This window comes from Balaenoptera physalus, assembly GCF_965194825.1.
Source record: "Balaenoptera physalus genome assembly, chromosome: 7".
In the NCBI taxonomy this organism is placed as follows: domain Eukaryota; kingdom Metazoa; phylum Chordata; class Mammalia; order Artiodactyla; family Balaenopteridae; genus Balaenoptera; species Balaenoptera physalus.
Window position 1 is genome coordinate 68,401,489 of NC_138886.1, and position 22,206 is coordinate 68,423,694.

General features: G+C 36.7%; 1 protein-coding gene across 5 annotated transcripts in view; it reads right to left on the reverse strand.

Annotated features, from left to right (window-relative positions):
* Positions 1-1,223: 1,223 nt before the first annotated feature.
* HAUS6 (HAUS augmin like complex subunit 6) overlaps positions 1,224-22,206 on the reverse strand; it is a 47,464-nt gene continuing 26,481 nt past the window's right edge. For all 5 annotated transcript variants that reach the window (XM_082468028.1, XM_082468027.1, XM_082468029.1 and 2 more), the window contains 6 exons: positions 16,860-16,941; positions 12,176-12,242; positions 11,707-11,883; positions 9,457-9,592; positions 6,470-7,516; positions 1,224-4,650 (listed from right to left, as the gene is read on the reverse strand). In XM_082468028.1, coding sequence (XP_082324154.1) covers positions 4,556-4,650; positions 6,470-7,516; positions 9,457-9,592; positions 11,707-11,883; positions 12,176-12,242; positions 16,860-16,941 — 1,604 coding nt within the window. In that variant the 3' untranslated portion in view covers positions 1,224-4,555. The remainder of the gene's footprint in view (positions 4,651-6,469; positions 7,517-9,456; positions 9,593-11,706; positions 11,884-12,175; positions 12,243-16,859; positions 16,942-22,206) is intronic.

Genomic DNA, 22,206 nt, shown 5'->3' on the forward strand with positions numbered 1-22,206 from the left:
GGGCAAGATCACTTTCCCATCTGTATTTGTCTGGAAATTGGATAATTTTGAATCAGATTCTTAGATTACATACTTTTGGGAATGAATTCTAAGGTTCCTATTTTGAATTGGCAGTGTGGTATAGTGAAATCAAAAAACAGACCTAAAGTGCCCCGTTTCAGCCGCCTCATAGATTGTTTTAAATGAAATCTAAGTATCTTAGAGCCGAAACACCTCTGATCAACTCCTCTCACCTCTCATTTTACAAATGAGGCATTATCTCTATTTACAGACATTAAATATAAGTGATAGGGAATTTCCAAACCTTTATAAAGTTATTTAACATTTATTAAATCCTTTATAGCAGCACCTGTGAATGACAAGATCCCTACCCATAAAGAGCAAGAAGCTGTTCAGATATGTTATTAAGCTAGTCTAATTAGGGCCTTTGGCAATAAACTAATATAGACTCCAAATGAACTCTGAGGGTATATATGTACTTTTAAAAATCATTTTAGGGCTTCCCTAGTGGTGCAGTGGTTAAGAATCCGCCTGCCAGTGCAGGGGACACGGGTTCGAGCCCTGGTCCGGGAAGATCCCACGTGCCGTGGCGCAACTAAGCCCGTGCACCACGACTACTGAGCCTACGCTCTAGAGCCCCCGTGTCACAACTACTGAGGCCTGCGCGCCTAGAGCCCGTGCTCCGCAACAAGAGAAACCACCGCAATAAGTAGCCCCCGCTCGACGCAACTAGAGAAAGCCCGTGAGCAGTATCAAACACACAGCACAGCCAAAAATAAATAAATAAAATTAATTTATTAAAAAAAAAATCATTTTAAAATACATTTAATAAATCTAGAGCTAGGTGGTATGAACGTTTATTCAAGACTAGTATGTAAAACATTTACAGATAGTCCCATGGAGGACTCACAAATATTTTAAATTCAGGATGTGGATTTAACATTCACAGTGCATAAGGCAAAAGGTTTATCAACTGTGTATCTGCAACTTAACGTGAAAGAGAATTTTACTTTAGCAAATACTTTCTTTACATTAAGGAAAATGTCCTTAAACATATCTTCTTTAATTTTAGTATACTCAGAGTAGGGGAAAAACAGGGTTTCCTTTTATACAGGTCTCAAGAATTTAAATAAAATTGACTCCATAGATCATGTTTAAGAAACACATGGTAAAGAATGGTTTCAAAATAATTGTATTTTTGTTTTCAATTAAATTCCCCCAAATTGATTTTAACAAATAGTCTTTATTCCACTTGGTAACATTTTTCATGTTAAGCAACATTATATGCTTGTCCTCTTTAAACATTTAAAACAATTAGGACATAGGGGCATTATCTGAAGTTTCAAACTGATAGAGAAGTCAGTTTACACACCTTCATCTTATGAATAGTGAATAAAACAAGGTATATTCTGCTGTGAATGTAATGAGAAAAAGTACTCTTACAGCAATAAAGTAGCCCTCCCTCTTTACCATTACTTTAATTCCATCACACAGAAGGCAAAGAAAACAATTCCAATACTTCAGTATTGATCTGCTAAGGATGATCTATGGCCCTTGGAGTATATATGTATGCACACACCCCACACACACATCTACGTAAGTATATGTCTGTATGTATTTAATCAATACAACTGGAGAAATCACATACAACCATGAAAAAACACAATAAAAGCAATAAATGAAAAATACTAAGTGAATAAAAGTTAACATAAGCCATAGGAGATTTCAGAGAAGGGACAGTCCCATGGATAAGAGACTAAAACTTCAAGGTGAAAGTGAGATTTGTTCTGAACCCTCAAGGACAAACTATAACTGAAAGGCTGGGAGGTGAAGGTAGGATATTCCAGCTTCAGAACTGTGCATTAAGATTTTTAAAGACACATGCCCACCAAAGCATTTCAGTAAAAAAAAAAAAAAGGGAGATCATAGTGGAAGGGGGAAAAGAGGAATCTATGGAGAAGACCTTATATGCCTTTAAATTTGAACTCAATTCTGGAATTAACAATGAACCATTAATGGAATTTTAAACCAAGAAGTGATAAGGTCAAAGCAGTCCCTTAAGGTCAAAAGGCAGGTATGCAGGCAATATTGGATAAGGAAGAGGAGTCATAATCAAAATGGTTTAGGAGAAAGTGACAAATCTAATATACTTTTGTTTATACTACTGGCATACAAAGGACAGGGAAGAATGCCAAAAACTGTCAGCCTATCACAGGTGTGACTCACTTAACAACGATGTGGTTTTTGTAAATCCATTAATATCCAAAGATATTTTGGTCTTGTGATTCCCAGTAATTCAGGGCCCACACTTACTGGTGAACTTCAGCTTCCTTATCAGAGAGCTAAGATCTCTAAAGCAGAATGTAATAGTGTACCTAACTTCTTTAAGATACCCCAGAGCTAAATGTGAATCTGTATCCCCTAGCAGTGGCTCTCAAGCTTTTTATTGAGCCTAAGAATTACCAGGGAAGCTATTTAAAATGCAGATTTCCAATCCTCACTTTGGACCTACAGAATATATTTCTTAAGATGTATCCCAGGTAATTCCTCAAGTCCATCTTAGACCTAAGTCATTTAAGCTCCCTAGCTTTGGTATCATAACCCATAAAATAGGTACAATATAACTATCTTACAGAGGTATAAGAATTAAATGATATATGTATTATTAAGTATCCAGGAATAGCTCTGGCACTTTGTAGATGCTAATATGATAGCTCTACCTTCTTAGCATGTTAATTTTGGATTTACCAATACTATGTTTCTTAAGACTAGAGGACAGTTTCCCAGTAGACTTACACAGTCCCTATTTGTTCTGTTAATAAAAGAATATGGCACCTTAGGAGAAGCTTTTCTCTTCCTCTTTCTTTTCCACTGCAAAGAAGGTAGTTATTTGTGCTTTTCTTCTGTCATTTCTCACAAAAAAAGACTGGCCTTCAAACTTGGATCAAACAAGCAACACAGAGAAAGTAAGCCAAAATGAGTGAAGAAAGACGAAGTATTAAGCCCATCCACTTCCAGAACTCTTCCCTTCAACTTTTCTCCTCTTCTTGCCAGTTTCTTGGCAAACTGGACAAGGCTGTGATGGTTAAGAGTTGAGGCTAGACACAGGGCTGCTGTAGGTGCTACCACCCTTCCAGTGTGTGCTTAACCTCCTGGTTCGCAGAGGGCAATGTCATGTATTCACTTGGATGCTAAAGACAAGCCCTTTTCTTGGCCAGGGGGTCTGACTACATGAGGCAGGACACTGTACAGGAGGCCTCACATCTGACTCCCATTTAGAGTACAGAAGGCCCACTCCTGCAGCCATATCCTACATCCTGGCCTTTTAGTTACTTCTAGGAGGTCTTGTTGGTATATTAAGGAAGGAAAATAGGGTCAAATCCTAGCTTCACTACTGACTTAGCTGTGTAACACTGAACAAGTTATTTAACCCCAAATTCAATTTTCTCAACTTAATTTGAAGCTATTCTGTAGGCAGTGGGGAACTGATGGTTTTTCAGGAGGAAAGTAACAATCAAAATTAGCTCCCTTAACCTGCTGTATAGCACAGGGAGCTCAGCTTGGTGCTCTGTGATGGCCTAGTTGGGTGGGATGGCGGGTGGGGGGCAGGGAGGTCCAAGAGGGAGGGGATGTGTGTATGAATATAGCTGATTCACTTCACTGTGCAGCAGAAACTAACACAACACTGTAAAGCAATTATACTCCAATAAAAAATTTTTAAAAATAAAAAAATTAGCTCCCTTCCCCAAAAACAGTGCCCCTCCAAAAAAAACCACAGACTAATTTTTTAATTTACATTTTTTGTTAAAATAAAAAACTAGAGTTAAATTCTCAAAGTCTAAATTAGACTAAATATAAAACTGCTATACAACCCACTGAATGGATTTATAGTTAGTGTCCCTCAAAAGTATCTAGTCATCTTCCACCTTTTTCCTTTTTTCTAAATTCATTCTGCTCCAGTCTTCACTATCATCACATGCACTTTATTCCATCAAACATCATTTTTCAGGATCAACCTACCTGAATAATCATTAAGCCTCTTTAGAGCTTTCCCAAACTTATACTTTATCATTTTGATTATACACCCCAAAGCATTACTTTCCTCACTTTTTTTGTTTAGTACCAGAATGTTGTAAAAAGAAACAATAAAAGTTGTTTATTTCCCTAAAAAGAAAGATCAGTATATCCAATGGCTATTAAGTTAACCACTTAATAAAACACATCAAAAACTACTCATCCTTATGTTAATTAACTGAAATTAGAACATACTGAATTAACCTAATACTTTGCCATTTACTTCATGCTTACAAGATTATGCAAGAAACCAAAATGGCTTCTCATAACTTGTTTGCTTTCCAAATACTTCACATTTCAACCCCATATCCATACAGAGAGAGAAAATCCAAACATACTCTCCTTACTTAAAATCAGTAGAGAAGGCTAAAAAGCATTACTTAGGACTTTTTTAGACCCTGAAAAAGTTACACTTCCAATGTGTATTTAAATTACAAATGTTTTTATCCTGTGACATTGCTTCAACTTAAGTTCATCATAGTTAAGTTGACTGGGCTACTGCTTCATCTTTCAAGTCAGATGGAGATTCTTTTGCATCAAGGCTCTTATTCAAGATTTCTTCTTCTGCAAAATTGACTTCAAAAAGAGAAAAAAGGGTAAGCAAACATTATGAAGAAAATATAGGACAAATTCCAAGTAGTAGCAAATTTCAGTAAAAAGTTCACATGCAAATATGTAACTGCAATAAAATCACCATTATTCTGGGACTTCCCTGGTGGCACAGTGGTTAAGAATCTGCCTGCCAATGCAGGGGACACAGGTTCCTGCCCTGGTCTGGGAACATCCCACATGCCGCAGAGCAACTAAGCCCGTGCGCCACAACTACTGAGCCTGCACTCCAGAGCCCGCGAGCCACAGCTACTGAAGCCTGCACGCATACAGCCCATGCTCCGCAACAAGAAAAGCCACCGCAATGAGAAAGCTGCGCACCACAACAAACAGTAGCCCCCACTCGCCACAACTAGAGAAAGCCTGCGCGCAGCAACAAAGACCCAACTCCGCCAAAAATACAGAAATGAATTAAAAAAAAAAAAGTAAGATGGGAGTAGGATGGGCCCTTAATCTACAGGATTGATGTCCTTATAAGAAGGTACACAGAACACAAGGGGTGAATACCATGTGAAGATGGAGGCAGAAATGTGTTATGCTGCCACAAGCCAAAGAACACCTGGAGGTTATCAGAAGCTAGAAGAGTCAAGAAGGATCATCCTCTAGTGCAGGGGTCCCCAACCCCCGGGCCGTGGACCACTACCAGTCCACAGCCTGTTAGGAACCAGGCCGCACAGCAGGTGAGTGGCAGGCGAGCGAGCGAAGCTTCATCTGCCGCTCCCCATCGCTCACATTACCACCTGAACCTCCCCACTCCCCACCATGGAAAAATTGCCTTCCAAGAAACTGGTCCCCGGTGCCAAAAAGGTTGGGGACCACTGCTCTAGTGGCTTCAGAGGGAACACGGCCATGCCAACACCTTGATTCTGAATCCTAGCCTCCAGAACTTGTTTTCTCCAGAGACAAAAAATTTCTGTTGTCTTAAGCCACCCAGTTTGTGGTACATTGTCACGGCAGCCCTAGGAAAGTAATACAATGACCTACCTTGTTTTTTCACTGCACCCCCATCAAATTATTTCAAACAAAATCACAGATACTATATTCTTTTATTTATTTATTTTTTTAAAATTCAAATTTATTTATTTATTTATTTATTGGCTGTGTTGGGTCTTCATTGCTGCACACAGGCTTTCTCTAGTTGCAGCGAGTGGAGACTACTCTTCATTGCGGTGTGTGGGCTTCTCACTGCGGTGGCTTCTCTTGTTGCGGAGCACGAGCTCTAGGTGCATGGGCTTCAGTTGTTGCGGCACATGGGCTCAGTAGCTGTGGCTCGCAGGCTCTAGAGCGCAGGCTCAGTAGTTGTGGTGTGTGGGCTTAGTTACTCCACGGCATGTGGGATATTCCTGGACCAGGGAACGAACCTGTGTCCCCTACATTGGCAGGCAGATTCTCAACCACTGCGCCACCAGGGAAGTCCCACTATATTATAATGATATTTAACATAGCGTTTCTCAACTTTTTTAGAACCACCTTCCATTAGCCAAAAAGATTCTGACAAGGTTTACTTTCAGTAGTTTGTATTACAAAAGCAACAGGTTTCAGGCTTTTGGTTTTGTTTTCCACCCCTGTCCCATACCAATTGTAAGCTATATAAAGATCACTAGACATTCTGAAAGTACCCATAAAAATGATGGGTTCACTCTTCTCACCCTAGGTGAAGGAATAAGGAGCATATTTTGTCACATTAACAATAAAGATCGTGTAACATTCACTGCATGCTATTTTTAGGAGAAGGTGAGAGAAAACTTCAGCAGGTTAATACGCACATTATCTAGTTAAATCTTACCTGTTAAATTAGGTAGAAGTTCTCCAAGACTACATGGTATTGTGGTCCTCAATCTTTGTTCCACTGGAGAAAACTTAATTAGTGGTGAAAGAGACCGTTTTCTTTCACCAAGGGACATGCGTGAAGATGGTTTTGTATAGTCAATGTGCAAATCATGAGTGCCCAAAAAGTTAAGCATATCATCAGTTTGCATGTATTGGGAAGTAAGGCTCAATTCTGGTTTGTGTCTTTCAAGTGTTTCAGGATTAGAGAGGCAAATTTCTTCCCTTTGCTTGGACAGAGATTTCTTCAGAGCCTCATATCCACTGCAAGTAGCCTGTAAATTAAAGTCTGATTCTGGAGTATTCTGTCTTCCTCCCACAGCACCTTCTGGGAAAATGCCACTGTGCATAGGACTATTTGGTTCCAGTTTAAAATTGGCCTCTGTACTACTGGAGCTATTAAGACTTAAGTGACCAACTTCTTCTGGAAGAGTTTCATGTAATATGCCAAAATCACTATCTTTAAAACTGGAACTAATTCCACTTGATATCTGAAAAGAGTTCCATAACATACTTTTATGCATGGAAAGATCTTTGTAAGAAGCTTTCGAGTGGTCTGATATTTTAATATACTCTTCTTCACTGCGACCTATCACATCTCTCCTATTGCCTACAGCAGGGGAGAATGTCTCTATTTGGCTAGTTTCTAAAAACTTGTTCTGTAAAGCTGTACATTCCAAATCTTGCTTACAAATTATGTCCTTATTTAACAAATCTGACAGATTTTGTGTTGTTGGTTCACCTATGCAACTGGTTACCACAGGTTTCTGAAGCACACACTTGAGGCAATCTGAAACAACTTTCTCTTCAGGCAAATGAGAATGGCTAGAATCGGACACAGTGGTTGCTGAGAAAAAACTGTCCACATTAAGCTCTTTTTGATTATGCACCACCGGTAAGGATTCTGGCAATACTTCTCTATGTTCAGTATCCATTTGAATTGGTTCTGTACTTCTGTTATCTTCTATTTTAACAGCTTTTCTCCATGAGCTCCTAATTTCACTTACTAATTAAATGAAGGGGGAAATTACACAAGTTATTAATAAATTCCCAAACAGAACATGCAACTAAACATTTCATTTCTAGTGCTTAAGATAAAACTGCTGACTCAGTACATGTTCATAGATATGCCAGTTGGATGACAAGGCTCCACAATATACCAAAGCCTAACAACATCAAAGAATTCCATCTCCAACTGACCATACACAAAAAATGAAAGGTGTTCCTGAAATGTGCATATACTTTCACACAGCACATACAAATCACATGTATTAAAGAGATATTTTCTTAACCATAATTCAAAAAGAGTCATGTACCACAATGTTCATTGCAGCTCTATTTACAATAGCCAGGACATGGAAGCAACCTAAGTGTCCATCGACAGATGAATGCATAAAGAAGATGTGGCACATATATACAATGGAATATTACTCAGCCATAAAAAGAAACGAAATTGAGTTATTTGTAGTGAGGTGGATGGACCTAGAGTCTGTCATACAGAGTGAAGTAAGTCAGAAAGAGAAAATCAAATACCGTATGCTAACACATATATATGGAATCTAAAAAATAAATAAATAAATGGTTCTGAAGAACCTAGGGGCAGGATAGGAATAAAGATGCAGACGTAGAGAATGGACTTGAGGACAAGGGGAGGGGGAAGAGTAAGCTGGGACGAAGTGAGAGAGTGGCATAGACTTATATATACTACCAAATGTAAAATAGATAGCTAGTGGGAAGCAGCCACATAGCGCAGGGAGATCAGCTCGGTGCTTTGTGACCACCTAGAGGGGTGGGATAGGGAGGGCAGGAGAGAGATGCCAGACGGAGGAGATATGGGGATATATGTATATGTATAGCTGATTCACTTTGTTATAAAGCAGAAACTAACACACCATTGTAAAGCATTTATACTCCAATAAAGATGTTCTTTATAAATAAATAAATAAATAAACAAATAGAAAAAAAGATATTTTCTTGCCCATCTAGGCCAGGGTTTGGCATGCTTATTTATTTATTTATTTATTTATTTATTTATTTATTTATTTATTTTTATATTTATATATACTTATATATATACAGCATACACACACACACACACACACACACACACACACACACACACACACTTTTTCTGTAAAGGGCCAGACAGTAATACTTCAGGTTTTGCAGGCCATCTTATCTGTGGAAACTACTCAGCTCTGTCACTGTAATGTGTAAGTAGCCATAAACAATATGCTGACAAATGAACAAGGTTGTGTTCAATACAACTTTATGTACAAAAACACATAGGGTGGGCCAGATTTGGTTTGCAAGACGTAGTTTGCCAACCACCAATCTATACAGTGGCTAGGTTCAACGTGAACTGAATCCATTTAACTTTGGACATGTCATTTCTAGTAGCATAATGGAAATTATATTTAATCACTCACCCAGGATGATGTGCCTACATGAGGACAAGAATATCAGAACTTTGCCCACACAATATAGGTTGTAAGAAGAAAGTACGGGGGAGTCTGATTAGCTTGGGAGAGGTAGGTGAGATCTCTGCGCAGAGTTTCTGGCTGATGCTGCTGGTTGCTGACTGGAAGAGTACAGCCTCCAAACTCTATAAATGTTGATCACAGATCAGATGTGGAGGCAGAGGGTATTTCTGAAGTGATCAACTAAAATATTTTCCAGGAAAAAGCCAAGTAAAACAACTAAAACAAAATTGTACAGTTCTAGGGCAAAATAATACTGCTGAAGGACTGCCATATAAGTGACAGTGCCCACAGTTGATATTTCAATAAAAGTCCCCCACATGAAAACAAACAGAGCCAATGCCACTAAATTGAAAGATACAGAAAAAAGTTGAAAAGTGAGTTTCCAAAAGATTTGTCAGACCATGGTTCTAATAGTAGTAATGTCTAAGAAAGAAACTAGTGACAAAAAACATTATTAACTTACTCAAGTTTTCTGGAGTTCGGGGAATTTGATTCCTTGTTAAGAACGGGTCGGAAACTAGAGAGTCAATTAGTCCCTCTAATATTACTTCTTCTCCTTTAGAAGGCTGTGGTGAATCAGATAAAACTGCCCTTGCAACCTAAAACAGAAAAGAAAAAGTAAAGCAAAAATTACCAAGCCCACTGGTAGAATGCAACAAAGGCCCTGATAAGAACAAGCACAAAAATAAACTCAACAATGTAGCTCCCAGACACTCCACATAGACTCTTCAGGCACAATCCTATTAAGGTGAAATCAAACCCCAAACCCGTTTCCTCCCTTATCTTAAATGGATATCCTGTTACACAGGAGAGAAAAGATAAGAAATCTTTATACTTGGAAAGATTTAGATATAGTTCTGACTGCAGTGATCTGAACTACTATCTGCCACACTTTTGAGCTTCACAATTCCATATCTGCTAAAATGACTGGTTCTAAAGCATGCAGGTTCTTCTTAATCATAATCCACCGCATGGTAATACCTCTACTAATAAACACAGTACATTCTGACAACAAACTTCTTGGCCAGAAACCTCATCATCAGACATAAATTAGTGAAAACATAGGGATACATTTCTAAAATAGAGAAAAGAAAGTGTACAATATGAAAATAGCACTCTGTATTAACAACATTTTAATAAAACCAGAAAGCAAAAAACAAGCAAATTAAAATCTCTGCACCCTGAAATCCCTAAAAAAGAAACTGCCTACAACCATAATCAAACTGACTCCAATTCACCCTCCTCCATGAAAATAGAGGGCTCCTTAGAATTCTAACATTAAATATTCCTTGTCATAATAAACACTATTAAAGAGAATTAATTTCACTTTACTTTCAGAGTTTTATGAGATTTTAGGGCTCTCCTCTTGCATCCTATCTCATTCCACTGCTACTGTAAATTCTTTTAACCAGAAAATGTGCCTTTCCTCCCATATCAGGAAACAAAAAAAGAATAACTAATCATCTTTTCTTTAGTATAGAGTCAATCAGCTAATACAGAGAAACAACAGAACTTTAGAGATTTAAAAATATTTAGAGACCATGAAACTGGTCCAACTTCCTCAAGTTGCAAACAAGAAAAATGACTGACAGCCAGCTCTCTTATTTGGACAATATTTATTAACTTTTTTCAGGATCAAGATAAAGGAGGGAACTCCAATACCTCAATCAATATGCACTAAACCAAACTTTTCTTTCAGTCTCTCAGGAATGTAAAACAGCTGATTTATTTTCTGGCTGTTTATCCAAATTCAAACAATGGGAAATATGTAATAAAAATAACATTAAAGGGCTTCCCTGGTGGCGCAGTGGTTGAGAATCTGCCTGCCAATGCAGGGGACACAGGTTCGAGCCCTGGTCTGGGAAGATCCCACATGCCACAGAGCGGCTGGGCCCGTGAGCCACAATTACTGAGCCTGCGTGTCTGGAGCCTGTGCTCCGCAACGGGAGAGGCCGCGATGGTGAGAGGCCTGTGCACCGCAATGAGGAGTGGCCCCCACTTGCCACAACTAGAGAAAGCCCTCGCACAGAAACGAAGACCCAACACAGCCAAAAATAAAAATAAATAAATTAATTAAAAAAATAAAATAAAATAACATTAAAGAATGGCCTGACCATTTCATTTGTATAAACCGAGTTCTGTAATACTCAGCAATAGTCGTATTATGTGGTCACTTGCCCGTGAAAAGTAGAAAAGTATTAAGGAACAGAGCTGGTTAAGAAAACCAAGATCATAAACAATCATGTATTTATTCACTTTTGAAATATTTAAAAAGCAGAAGGACAAAACCTTCACTCGGTGATAATATATTGTATAGTCTTTGTTCTAAAATTCAAAAAAAGAGGAAGCTCAGCTAAGCAACAGATAACATTCACAGAGTATTTTAACAAGTATAATCATTGGGTGTATTTATCCAACAATTTATGTAATGGTTAATTCCAAAAATATTATACATGTATTATTTTTATACTTTTGGATAGATATAGAATGGGACATGGGTTCTAAACCATGGATATAATCTTAACTAAATAAGTTTATTTAATATCTATTTCTACTTTTGGGGAGGGCCAATTCTGCTTTAACCATGATTTTTATTATCTGCAACCTCCCTTCCCAAATTACACCTAATCAATAATTAACTGTACTTTACTTATAACCCCAACACCACTGAGAAAATGACATTTCAGTATACTTATTACAATCTTTTTCTAACCTCTTCTACCAGATGATCTTGCTCTTTTTGGAATGGATCACTTTTTTTAGCTGGCAGAGACCCTCCAAATGCACTACTCTCTGCAATATTTGATGATGAAGAGTCTTCCGCTTCAAATTCTGGTGTTTTCTTAGAAACTGTTTCATTTTTCTCTCTAGGAGTTGTCAACTTTGTGTCCTGAAGAAGATAGACATGTAATGTTAAAACCTTAATAATTGTACCTCATCTTCATTAATGTTTATCTATAAAAGGTTAACATTATTGTAAAATTAAATGTTCACTGGCAGTTTAAATATTCCAGTATTCCCATTTAGAAGTAATAACTAATGTGTAAACAGGAATGGTACATAATGTGCACATACTAGGAAATGTGAAAATATAAATTTAATTGGGATATCAACTAAAGTAAAGAATATTTTATCATATGTGAGTATGGTCAGAATTAATTTTAAATTGTTTTAAAATGTACCTTTTCAAGTAGTGTAACACTGTTTCTATCTGATGGTGAAATGGGCTGCAACAGAAAAGAAGCAGGGCTAAAAGGAAAAAAAATTAATAAATCCAAGTTATGAGTAAGAAAGAATTCCATTCACTTGATGTATTTGAATATTCTAAGGAAACTGTCTGCCCCGTATCTGTCCGTTACGATTTCACTCAATTCGTCCCGGTCATCAAAAGGCAGTTTATTATTCTAGGGAAGTACAGTGACAATTAGAGCAGTACTTCAGCCCAATTTGTGTATCAGCCTCCCAAATTATGAACATTATCCTTACCCACTATGTATTTTAAGTCAACAGCATTTTTTACAAGGGTTGGATGACTTGATGAACACTCAAAAACTTGAGTACAAGGTAAAAACAAATTCAATTAGGGACTCCCCTGGTGGCGCAGTGGTTAAGAATCCGCCTGCCAATGCAGGGGACACGGGTTCGATCCCTGGTCTGGGAAGATCCCACATGCTGCAGAGCAACCAAGCCTGTGAGCCACAACTACTGAGCCTGCACTCTAGAGCCTGTGAGCCACAACTACTGAGCCCGAGTGCCACAACTACTGAAGCCCCTGCGCCTAGAGCCCATGCTCCGCAGCAAGAGAAGCTGCCGCAATAAGCCCGCACACCACAATGAAGAGTAGCCCCCGCTCGCCGCAACTAGAGAAAGCTCATGCACAGCAACAAAGACCCAATGCAGCCAAAAATAAAGAAAGAAAAATAAATTAAAGAAAAAAAATTCAATTAACTAGAATCACGTTATTACAATGTCCTCAGGCTTCAGACCACAGAAGCACTGTAGCAGAGACTGTAAGATTCTTTTGATATTTCAGGTCCAGAATCAATTTCTCTTATGCTGAATTTTCTATAGCAAATACATTACACTTACAGTAAAGTCATAAGGTTATTCAATGCGAATTTGCGGCATTCCACACATAGTGTTCCTTAATCTCTTAGATTCTCTTGTCCCTTTTGGTAAACATGAAAACCTTATGCATCTTTTCACTATAATTACAAAATAAGTTGTTAAATTTTTTAAGCCTTCAAAGTAATGATAACTTTATTTATCTTCATCTTGAAAGTGCCTTCAAATTCAATCATGGATTGGGTCTGCTCACTGACCAAAAGCTTTTCTATTCTAGGTAAAATGGAGGCAGGATTACCACAGAAACCAACTTCAACATCAAGCATGCCGGTGTTTTTCCTTCTGTTCATAGACAGAAAAGTACAAAATTAACAACTTTGCAAATATTTTATATAATAGCAAATATGCCTTTCAAACTTTTTCAAATGTGCCCTTCTTGAAATCTACCTTCCAAACATAATTCAAAATCACTGAAATTGCTTGTTTCAACTTCGCCTCGACAGGATATAATCTAGATATCTAAGGCAAAAGATTAGTGATTACTATCTAGTGTGATTTTATCCATATCCACATTCTTCCCCAAAATTGACATTAAAATGATCAGAAATCCCTCTGAAGCAGGGCCAGCAAGCCCTATGGACCAACGCCACTAAGATGCCACCAAAAGACTGGTGAGCTCCTTGAGGATGAGGACTATGTCTTACCAAAGGCTATTCCCAAGTCCTAACACAGTGCCTGGCGCTTGGTAGTGCCACACGATGGATCAATGAATAAATGTCACTTGAAGATGAGGTTCTATAGATGCCACCAAATTTTTCTATCTGAATCATTCTTGCAGAGTCTCATAATAGAGAAAAATGGAACCACATTCTATACCTCCTCTCTCTCATTTCTGAATTGGCAACATGCTATTAGCCTTATTAATATCTCAATTCAAGTCAACTTCAAAGCAGCCCTGGCTCAGTCCTTACTCTCTACCCACTTGCCAAGCCAAAACTGAGGCCCATGAAATCCAGATAAAAAGGGTATTGATCCCACTGTGGAAATTAACCCTAAAAGCACTACCAAAAGAAAAAAGACATGCTTTTTATAGCAGCAAAAATTTTGAGGAAAACCTAAAGTCTAAAAATAAATGAAATGTTAAAAAGCTATTTTAAGCGGTAATATAATGTTAAGTAAACATACACATACACTAAAAAAAACTGCATTTATGCTATGTTAATGTTGAGAAAATTTTGTATTTTAGAATACAAGACTTTGGAATTGGAAATAAAGTCTAAAAAAGAACTTGGGAAAGAATCTGAAAAGTGATTTATTGGAAATTGGAAACTTTAGCTAATTATTTTTTATTTTCACTTCTTGTTGTTGTTATAACATGTCTACAATTAACAGAGAAATAATAAAAAGAGAAAGGAAATAATAAAATGAGATTAGAATTCAATTTCTAAGACTAAGGATGTTTGTTTGGAATGCATGCAAGATCATACTGCCCTATCTCTGAAATGTAGTAAAGGAGAAACTGTAGAGGTTAAAGGTCTAGAAGAACTGTATCACCACCACTAGAAATATCATGGAACCCTCCTTTCCAGAAACCACTGCAAAGAAAGGTAGTACCCAGAGTGTATAGCAAAGGCATCATCAATCACTGAATTCTGATTGTAAGTATGGTGCAGACTCCATGAGCTCACTCTGATCAAAACCAAGTCAGGAGATTTATGGAGAAGACTACTTAATATTTTAGTACTTGCGAATGAAAACCACATGTGAAAGGGCAAACAACACACTTACTCTAAAAACTACATTCATCTCATGTTTTTTAACTGCATAATTATATTAACCATATCCACATATGAATTTCCCAATTAACTACACTGATATTGATGTAAGATGATGCCACTACAAATAAAATATTTAGTATAATAGCTGAACTACATGCCAAAAAAAGGGTATTTCTTTAAGTGCAGTCTATCCACATTACACATGAAACATTTTATTACAAAATACCTTTTACAGTAAAGAATTCTGAGCAACATGTTTACTTCCATATCCCAGTAACTCAACTCTTTACCTCTCTTCTGTTCTCCTATTAGGCAGTAATAATCTTTCATTTCCCATTAAGCGTTTATCCCTCATCACCAAAAGCCTTCCTCTACCTCCTTTCAATATCCCAACCTATAAGTAAAATAAAGCGTGAAAAGACAGTTAAAAGATCCAAGAGCTTAGAAAAGGATAAATGTGGAAGTCAAAATTATTTAATACAACTTTTTCCTATATTAAGAGAATTCTATTTGAATTAAATTCTTAGGGGCTGAGCATCTGGCTCCTGTAGAATTCTGACAGTACATCTTAGTACAAAATTCTACTTCAAGAAAGAATCTTGAGGTTGAATGGAGTTCATAAATAAAATCAGATTTGTGAATTAATCTACTAACTCCATCAATCTTTAGTCCAGCAAGAGACTTTAAATCAAAATATTTAATCTGCTCTCTCAAGGACAGACAGACCAAAAACATAACTGAGATCAGGAAGCACCAACTATTTCCCGCTAAGAGGCATGCTTTAAGAACAACTGTGATAAGGGGGTAAAATTAGCAAGCCCAATAACTTTACAATTTCTTCACTTTACAAGGTCTTCACTGCAGATTTCATTCTATTTCTTTAGGTACTCAGAAATTCAACATCACACCCAGATCTAAGAACAAAAATAAAATTCTCCCACAAGTAGTCCTGACCTCCTGTGAACCAGAAAATTTGCAGAGGAAACTGCCAATAGCATAATTTCACATGTAAGTTTTACTCTAGTTATGGTATTTCAACTTATTAACTTATTAAGAGTATACAGAATGAAGGGGGCCTCAAGTCACTTAAAATTTAGAATTTTCTTTTAGAATTATCCTAAGTATTTTGTTTCCATATCTGTGCTTCATTAACATGGGGAAGTTGAACTGAAAATCAACTATTTAAATCAAAGGTTAATCAGAAAAAGCAAAATAATAAAGGAATCTATTTAGCATATCTGTGTTTGACTGCTACCTAATGTTTAGTTTCAATAAGGGACACATTCACATTTAGTTTAGAGATTTCTGCTTTTATAATCTGGCATCAGTTTATTTAAGGGATAAATAGGATAATAGAGGAAAAAAGACAATAAAGTAAGAATACTCCTAGTTACAACAAACTAACTAGGTTCAGTTTCTTCATATGCTAAATTTTGGGATTAGATTGAATCAGAAGTCTTCCCAAAAAAATTTTTTTTAAGTACAGAACTCTTTTTATCAAATGGCATATAAAGCCCCAATATATAGTACAGATAAAGGAGTAGGCTGCTCAGGTTGAAGTGGGAAAGGCTGGAACAGTCACCGGTTAAATTTGATTCATCCACAGCACCAGAGGGCGCTGCAGAACACAGACTGAAAACTACCAACTAGATCATCTCAGAAGTCCCTAAACTCTTGGATTTAGTCAACAGCCACAAGTGATTTCAAAGACGTTCACAGACACAAAAAGGCAAAAATTCCCAAACTTGCATTAGATAATTTTCATATATGTCTTTTTCTTCAAAAATTAGGTAATCCCCGTGAGTCCCAACATTTAGATAAGAATAGAAGGAAAAAAATGCCCTTGCAACAGAAATGTTGAATCTTTGCTGAAAACGTGGATCCACAGTAGGAAAACACTGTCTGGTTAAGAGAAGAAAGTTATGAGCTATCTCACAGTGCAGAAGCTTGAAAGCTGGCTGAAGATGGGACTAAAATTAATTAAGAGAAAAAAAATCAATATGAAAATCAAATTTCTTTTTACCTGTTGGCTAGATCACATTTAGTTTCCAGTATATCACTTGCCCTTCTGCAATCATTTTCCTGGATATGTTGCTTACGTGTATCTAAAGGAATAGAAAAATTAATTACTCTTTAATTATGTTTGTACATTCTAATATTCAGAGATGTCTTGAAGTTCTACAACAACTTCTAAACAGAAGAAAACAAAAATAAATCCTAATAGGAAAAGACAATTATTCAATTATTAAGTATAAAGTAGTATGCATGACAGTGATGGAGAATATGTACAATAGGCTTTCCTAGAAAGATAGCTCACACAAAGTTTCCCAAAAAGGGACAATCCATAATTCTCAAGTATTATACAGCCATGCTTCATGTTTAAGTACACAGATAATGCAATTACCACATAAACCAGCCAAAAAGTTATAGTACTTAGCATATTTTAGCCCAGCACTTAGGACATCAGTCAACCTATGTATTTATTCTTCAACATATCATTTAATAACTATGTGTTGTTACTGCACTAACAATGGGAAAAAGAAATTAAAAATGGAGACCTGTCTTCAAGGAGTCAGTACAGGAAAGACTATCGACAAGTACATACAGAATTATGGTATACTGCTACAGTATTATGATACAAGTATGCACAGAATGCAAGGAGGCAGAAAGGCACCTGGTCCAGAGTGGGGAACATGAAGAAGCCATGAAAGTACTAAGAGGATAAGTTGCATGTTTCGTGTGCCACAGCATAAGGTATATCTAGTGGAAGCATGATAGGCAATGAAATTGATGACAAAAGCCATGGCTGTATTTCAAAGGATTTGATATTCCAGGAGCGCCTCTTCTTTCAACATGTTAGCTTCTGAAAGACTATTTATACATGTGTCCAAGTGTTACTGTATAAGAAGCCAATGTGTATACTATGTAAAGTTTTCCTTGTAATTCATCATAATGCCACCTCATAACATTCTCAATACCCTATGCTTTTGAACCTACTAATTATGATGGAGTTACTGTTATTTATAAAACATTCCAAAAATAAGCACAAATACAACTATACCACAAACTTAGTAGACAACCATTAACTAAAATGATGATGATATAGTCAACATCTTGTTATAACCTGTAATGTTAAAGAATTGAAAAAGAATATATGTGTGTGTGTGTATATATACATACATATATATACATATATGTTCCTTTTCAGATCACTGAATCACTTTGCTGTACACCTGAAACATTGTAAATCAACTATACTTTAATTTTTAAATATTTTAAATTTAAAGATTTTTTAAAAATAAAAATGATGATGCACAACTTTAAACACCATCTGGTGGTGGTAGGCAGAGTTCATGCACATTTGTTCTGGTATGAAAGAAAGTCTGTAAGGTAAAAGCTGCTAAGTGAAAAAGCATCTAGAGCCTTTTTCTCTTTTCCAAAGGTGATGGGTGATGGAAAGCCACTGGTGGGTATTACACCAAGAGGTGAAAAGGATCATATTTACATTACAGGAAGATCACTGACAGCCATTTGGAATATAGAACAGATAGACTACTGGAGGCAGAGTAGCTAGTTAGAACACAATCACATGCAAGAAATGATGAAAACTAAACTTAAGATGCAGAGATAGCAAAGGAGGGCACAGTCATAATAGTGCATTTAGGAGGTTAAAACAAACTGAACTCACCACTACAAAGCAAACGAAAATAAAGCAGACACTGACTCCTACCGTAAAGACACTACAACTACTAAATAAAATGTAAGAAAAAAGGAAAGCCCAGAAGAATAAAAATCATCACATGACAGAACCAAAGATGGAAAGCACAACAAGCAGGGTAAACTTAAACTGAGAAACAAGGGCTCAGTGAGGCAGGCTCCAGGGGCTGAACACAGGAGATTTAAATGCCTACATGGTAACAAGAAACATCATCTCAGGCCTCTCAGGCTGGGATCTGAGAGACTACCATAAGACAAGACACTGCAAAGACTGCTCTGCCTCTGAAAAGGGATTACAAAAATTCTGCCAACTGGACAGGGAAAGCCTGCTGTCTACCTGGACTCCTTGGTGAAAAAAAAGTATAGAAGGAAGGAAGGAAAGTCATCTAAAACCTCGCCTATTCAAAAGGAGGTGTGAAATCCATAATTATACTGGCTACTTGTTTTAGGAATCCCAAACCAAAGACATTAACTGGTCTAGTTCAAGAGAAATCCCTGGGACTCTTGGCCACTCTGTAGAGACCCTTCTGCAATCCTGGGCCCACATGACTCCTCCAGAGGTGAGGGACCCACTGAAGTTGACATTTCATTCAAATATTTTAATATTAATATTTCAATAGAACATCAGCAGGCAGAGTCTACAGGAGAAGTACCTGAAATGAAGAGATACTGGGAAAACTGATAAAGATAAAAATCAGTACATTTAAAATGATCAACAAAAAAGAAACAACAGGGGCCATAATGAAAGAAGATGACACCATGAAAAAGAATGGTGGGCAGTTTTGAAAAAAGAAGCAAATAAAGAATACATTCATGAAAACTAAATACTAAATGGACAGGTGAAAAAGGAGATTAAACATAAATAAAGAGATAATTAGTGAACCATAGAGAGATACAAAGAAAATACCCAGAATGCAGGTCCAGAGTTACAAAGAGGTTGTAAATATGAATGAGAATTTATGAGATATGGGGGACAGAATTAGAAGTCCCAATAATATGAGGTATAAAAGAAAAGGACCAAAAGAATGAGAGAGGGGGGTAATATTACAAGAGATATTAGTGAATAAGTTTCCAGAATTGAAGAAAGATATGAGCCTTCACACTGAATAAGCACACACAAGTCCAAACAGGCTAAATAAAAATCAATCCACATTTAGATACAGCTCAATGAACCTGCACAATACAAAAATAAATAAGTCTTAAAAGCAACCAGAGATCAAAAATTACCTACAAATGAATGACAATTAGACCGACAGCAAATGTTTCAAAAACAAAAGAAGGCAGAAAGCAATGAGATCATATTATTAAAGTCCTGAGGAAAAGTAAGTGTTGATCTTGAATCCAAACTATCATTCATGAGTAAGTAAAAATAAAGACATTTTCAGAAAGACTAAGAGATCTTACTATTCAGGGTCTGTCACTAAAAGAAGTGAAAGATATACTTCGAGATATACCTCTCAAAAGGAAGGAATAGAACAAAAGTAATATTGACAAAAAAAAATCAGTATATGTACTGGTAAATCACACACAATGATTGTTAAAAAGAATATCTATCAATGTCATTTTTTTTTTAAGGGGTAGGGCATTATCCTAGAATAAAAGTCAGTAAGAGGACGAAACAACCATATACAATGAGTGAACCCTCCTTGGATCCTGGTTCAAAAATAAACATTTACAAAGAACATGTTGGGGGATAAGAGAAATTTTATTTATAAACTTAAGAACAGCAGAATGGTATATGTATGGTTAGATCCAAAGTAAAATTATTTTTATAAACATACATCAGAATAAACTTAAGATTTAGGATAGTGGTTACCTCTGCAAATGCAGAATGAACGGTCAAGGACAAGGGGTTAATATCCAAAATATACAAATAGCTCATACATATCAATATCACAAAAACAAACCCAATCAATGCATGCCACAACTAAAAGTTCACATGCCACAACTAAGGAGCCCACAAGCCGTAACTAAGGAGCCCACCAGCCGCAACTAAGGAGCCCACCAGCCACATCTAAGGAGCACAAGTGCCACAACTAAGGAGCCAGTGAGCTGCAACTAAGGAGCCTGCCTGCCATAACTAAGACCCGATGCAACCAAATAAATATTTTTTTTAAAAAACGGCAGAAGATCTAAATAGACATTTCTCCAAAGAAGACATACAGATAGCCAACAGGCACATGAAAAGATGCTCAACATCACTAATTATTAGAGAAATGCAAATCAAAACCACAATGAGGTGTCAACCTCACACTTGTTAGAATGGCTCTCATTAAAAAGTCTACAAATAATAAATGCTGGAGAGGGTGTGGAGAAAAGGGAACCCTCCTCCACTGTTGGGGGGAATGTAAATTGGTGCAGCCACTATGGAGAACAGTATGGAGTTTCCTTAAATATCTAAAAATAGAACTACCATATGATCCAGCAATTCCACTCCTGGGTATATGGGTGGAAAAAACGAAAACTCTAATTTGAAAAAACACATGCACTCCAATGTTCATAGCAGCACTATTTATAATAGTCAAGACATGGAAGCAACGCAAGTGCCATCAACAGATTATTGGCTTAAGAAGATGTGGCATATATATACACACATACACACACAATGGATATTTCTCAGCCATACAAGAGTGAAATACTGCCATTTGCAACAACATGGATGGACCCAGAGAATATTATGCTTAGTGAAATAAGTCAGACAGAGAAAGACAAGTACTATATGATATCACTTACATGTGAAATCTAAAAAATAATACAAATGAATTTATATACGAAACAGAAACAGACTCACAGACACAGAAAGCAAACTTAGAGTTACCAAAGGGGAGAAGGAAGCGGGGGAAGGGACAAAGGAGTATGAGATTAACAGATACAAACTACTTTAATACATAAAATAGATAAGCAACAGGATTTACTGTATAGCATAGGGAATTATAGCCAATATCATGTAATAGCCTATAATGGAATATAATCTGAAAAAAAACCCCAAAATCACCATGCTCTACACACCTGAAACTAAAATAATATTGTAAATCAACTATACTGCAATTAAAAAAAAAAGAATACTCAAGGAAGGGTGGATACTCAAGGGTTAACTACACTAGTACTTTAAAAAAAAATCTAAAGCAAATATTGCAAAGATTTGACAAGAGTGTTCAGTAAACAGGTATTTATAATATTCCTGTACTTAATATGCTGAAATATAATTTTTAAAATCCACTGAAAAGAAAAATCACTTCAAGAAAGATGTAATATGTAAGGTATAAGAGGGAAAAAGCTGTTTTACTTTAAGCAAAGTAAAGTGGTTTACTACAAAAAGTATAAAATAATGTTGAGGTTCCCCAGCCCAGACCAAGGCTCTAGAGGAAAAAAAAAAAAAGGAATCCCAAGAGAACAAACTCTGCAATGTCTGAAGGAAAGGGTTACCCCCAAAGATCCTATCAAACACTTTTAAAATGTGGACTTCTAACTAAACTTCATAAACAGACAAATATTCCCTCACTCTGAAGGCGACATAGAAATCTCCAGATGGACGTGAGGACAATTTCATGGTTTCACAGGGCCTAAACTAAGTATGCCAAGAGTACAAAGGCCCTTTCCAAGCTGAAGTGAGAACACAATGGCAACCAAATATGCCAAGAACTATCAAAGTA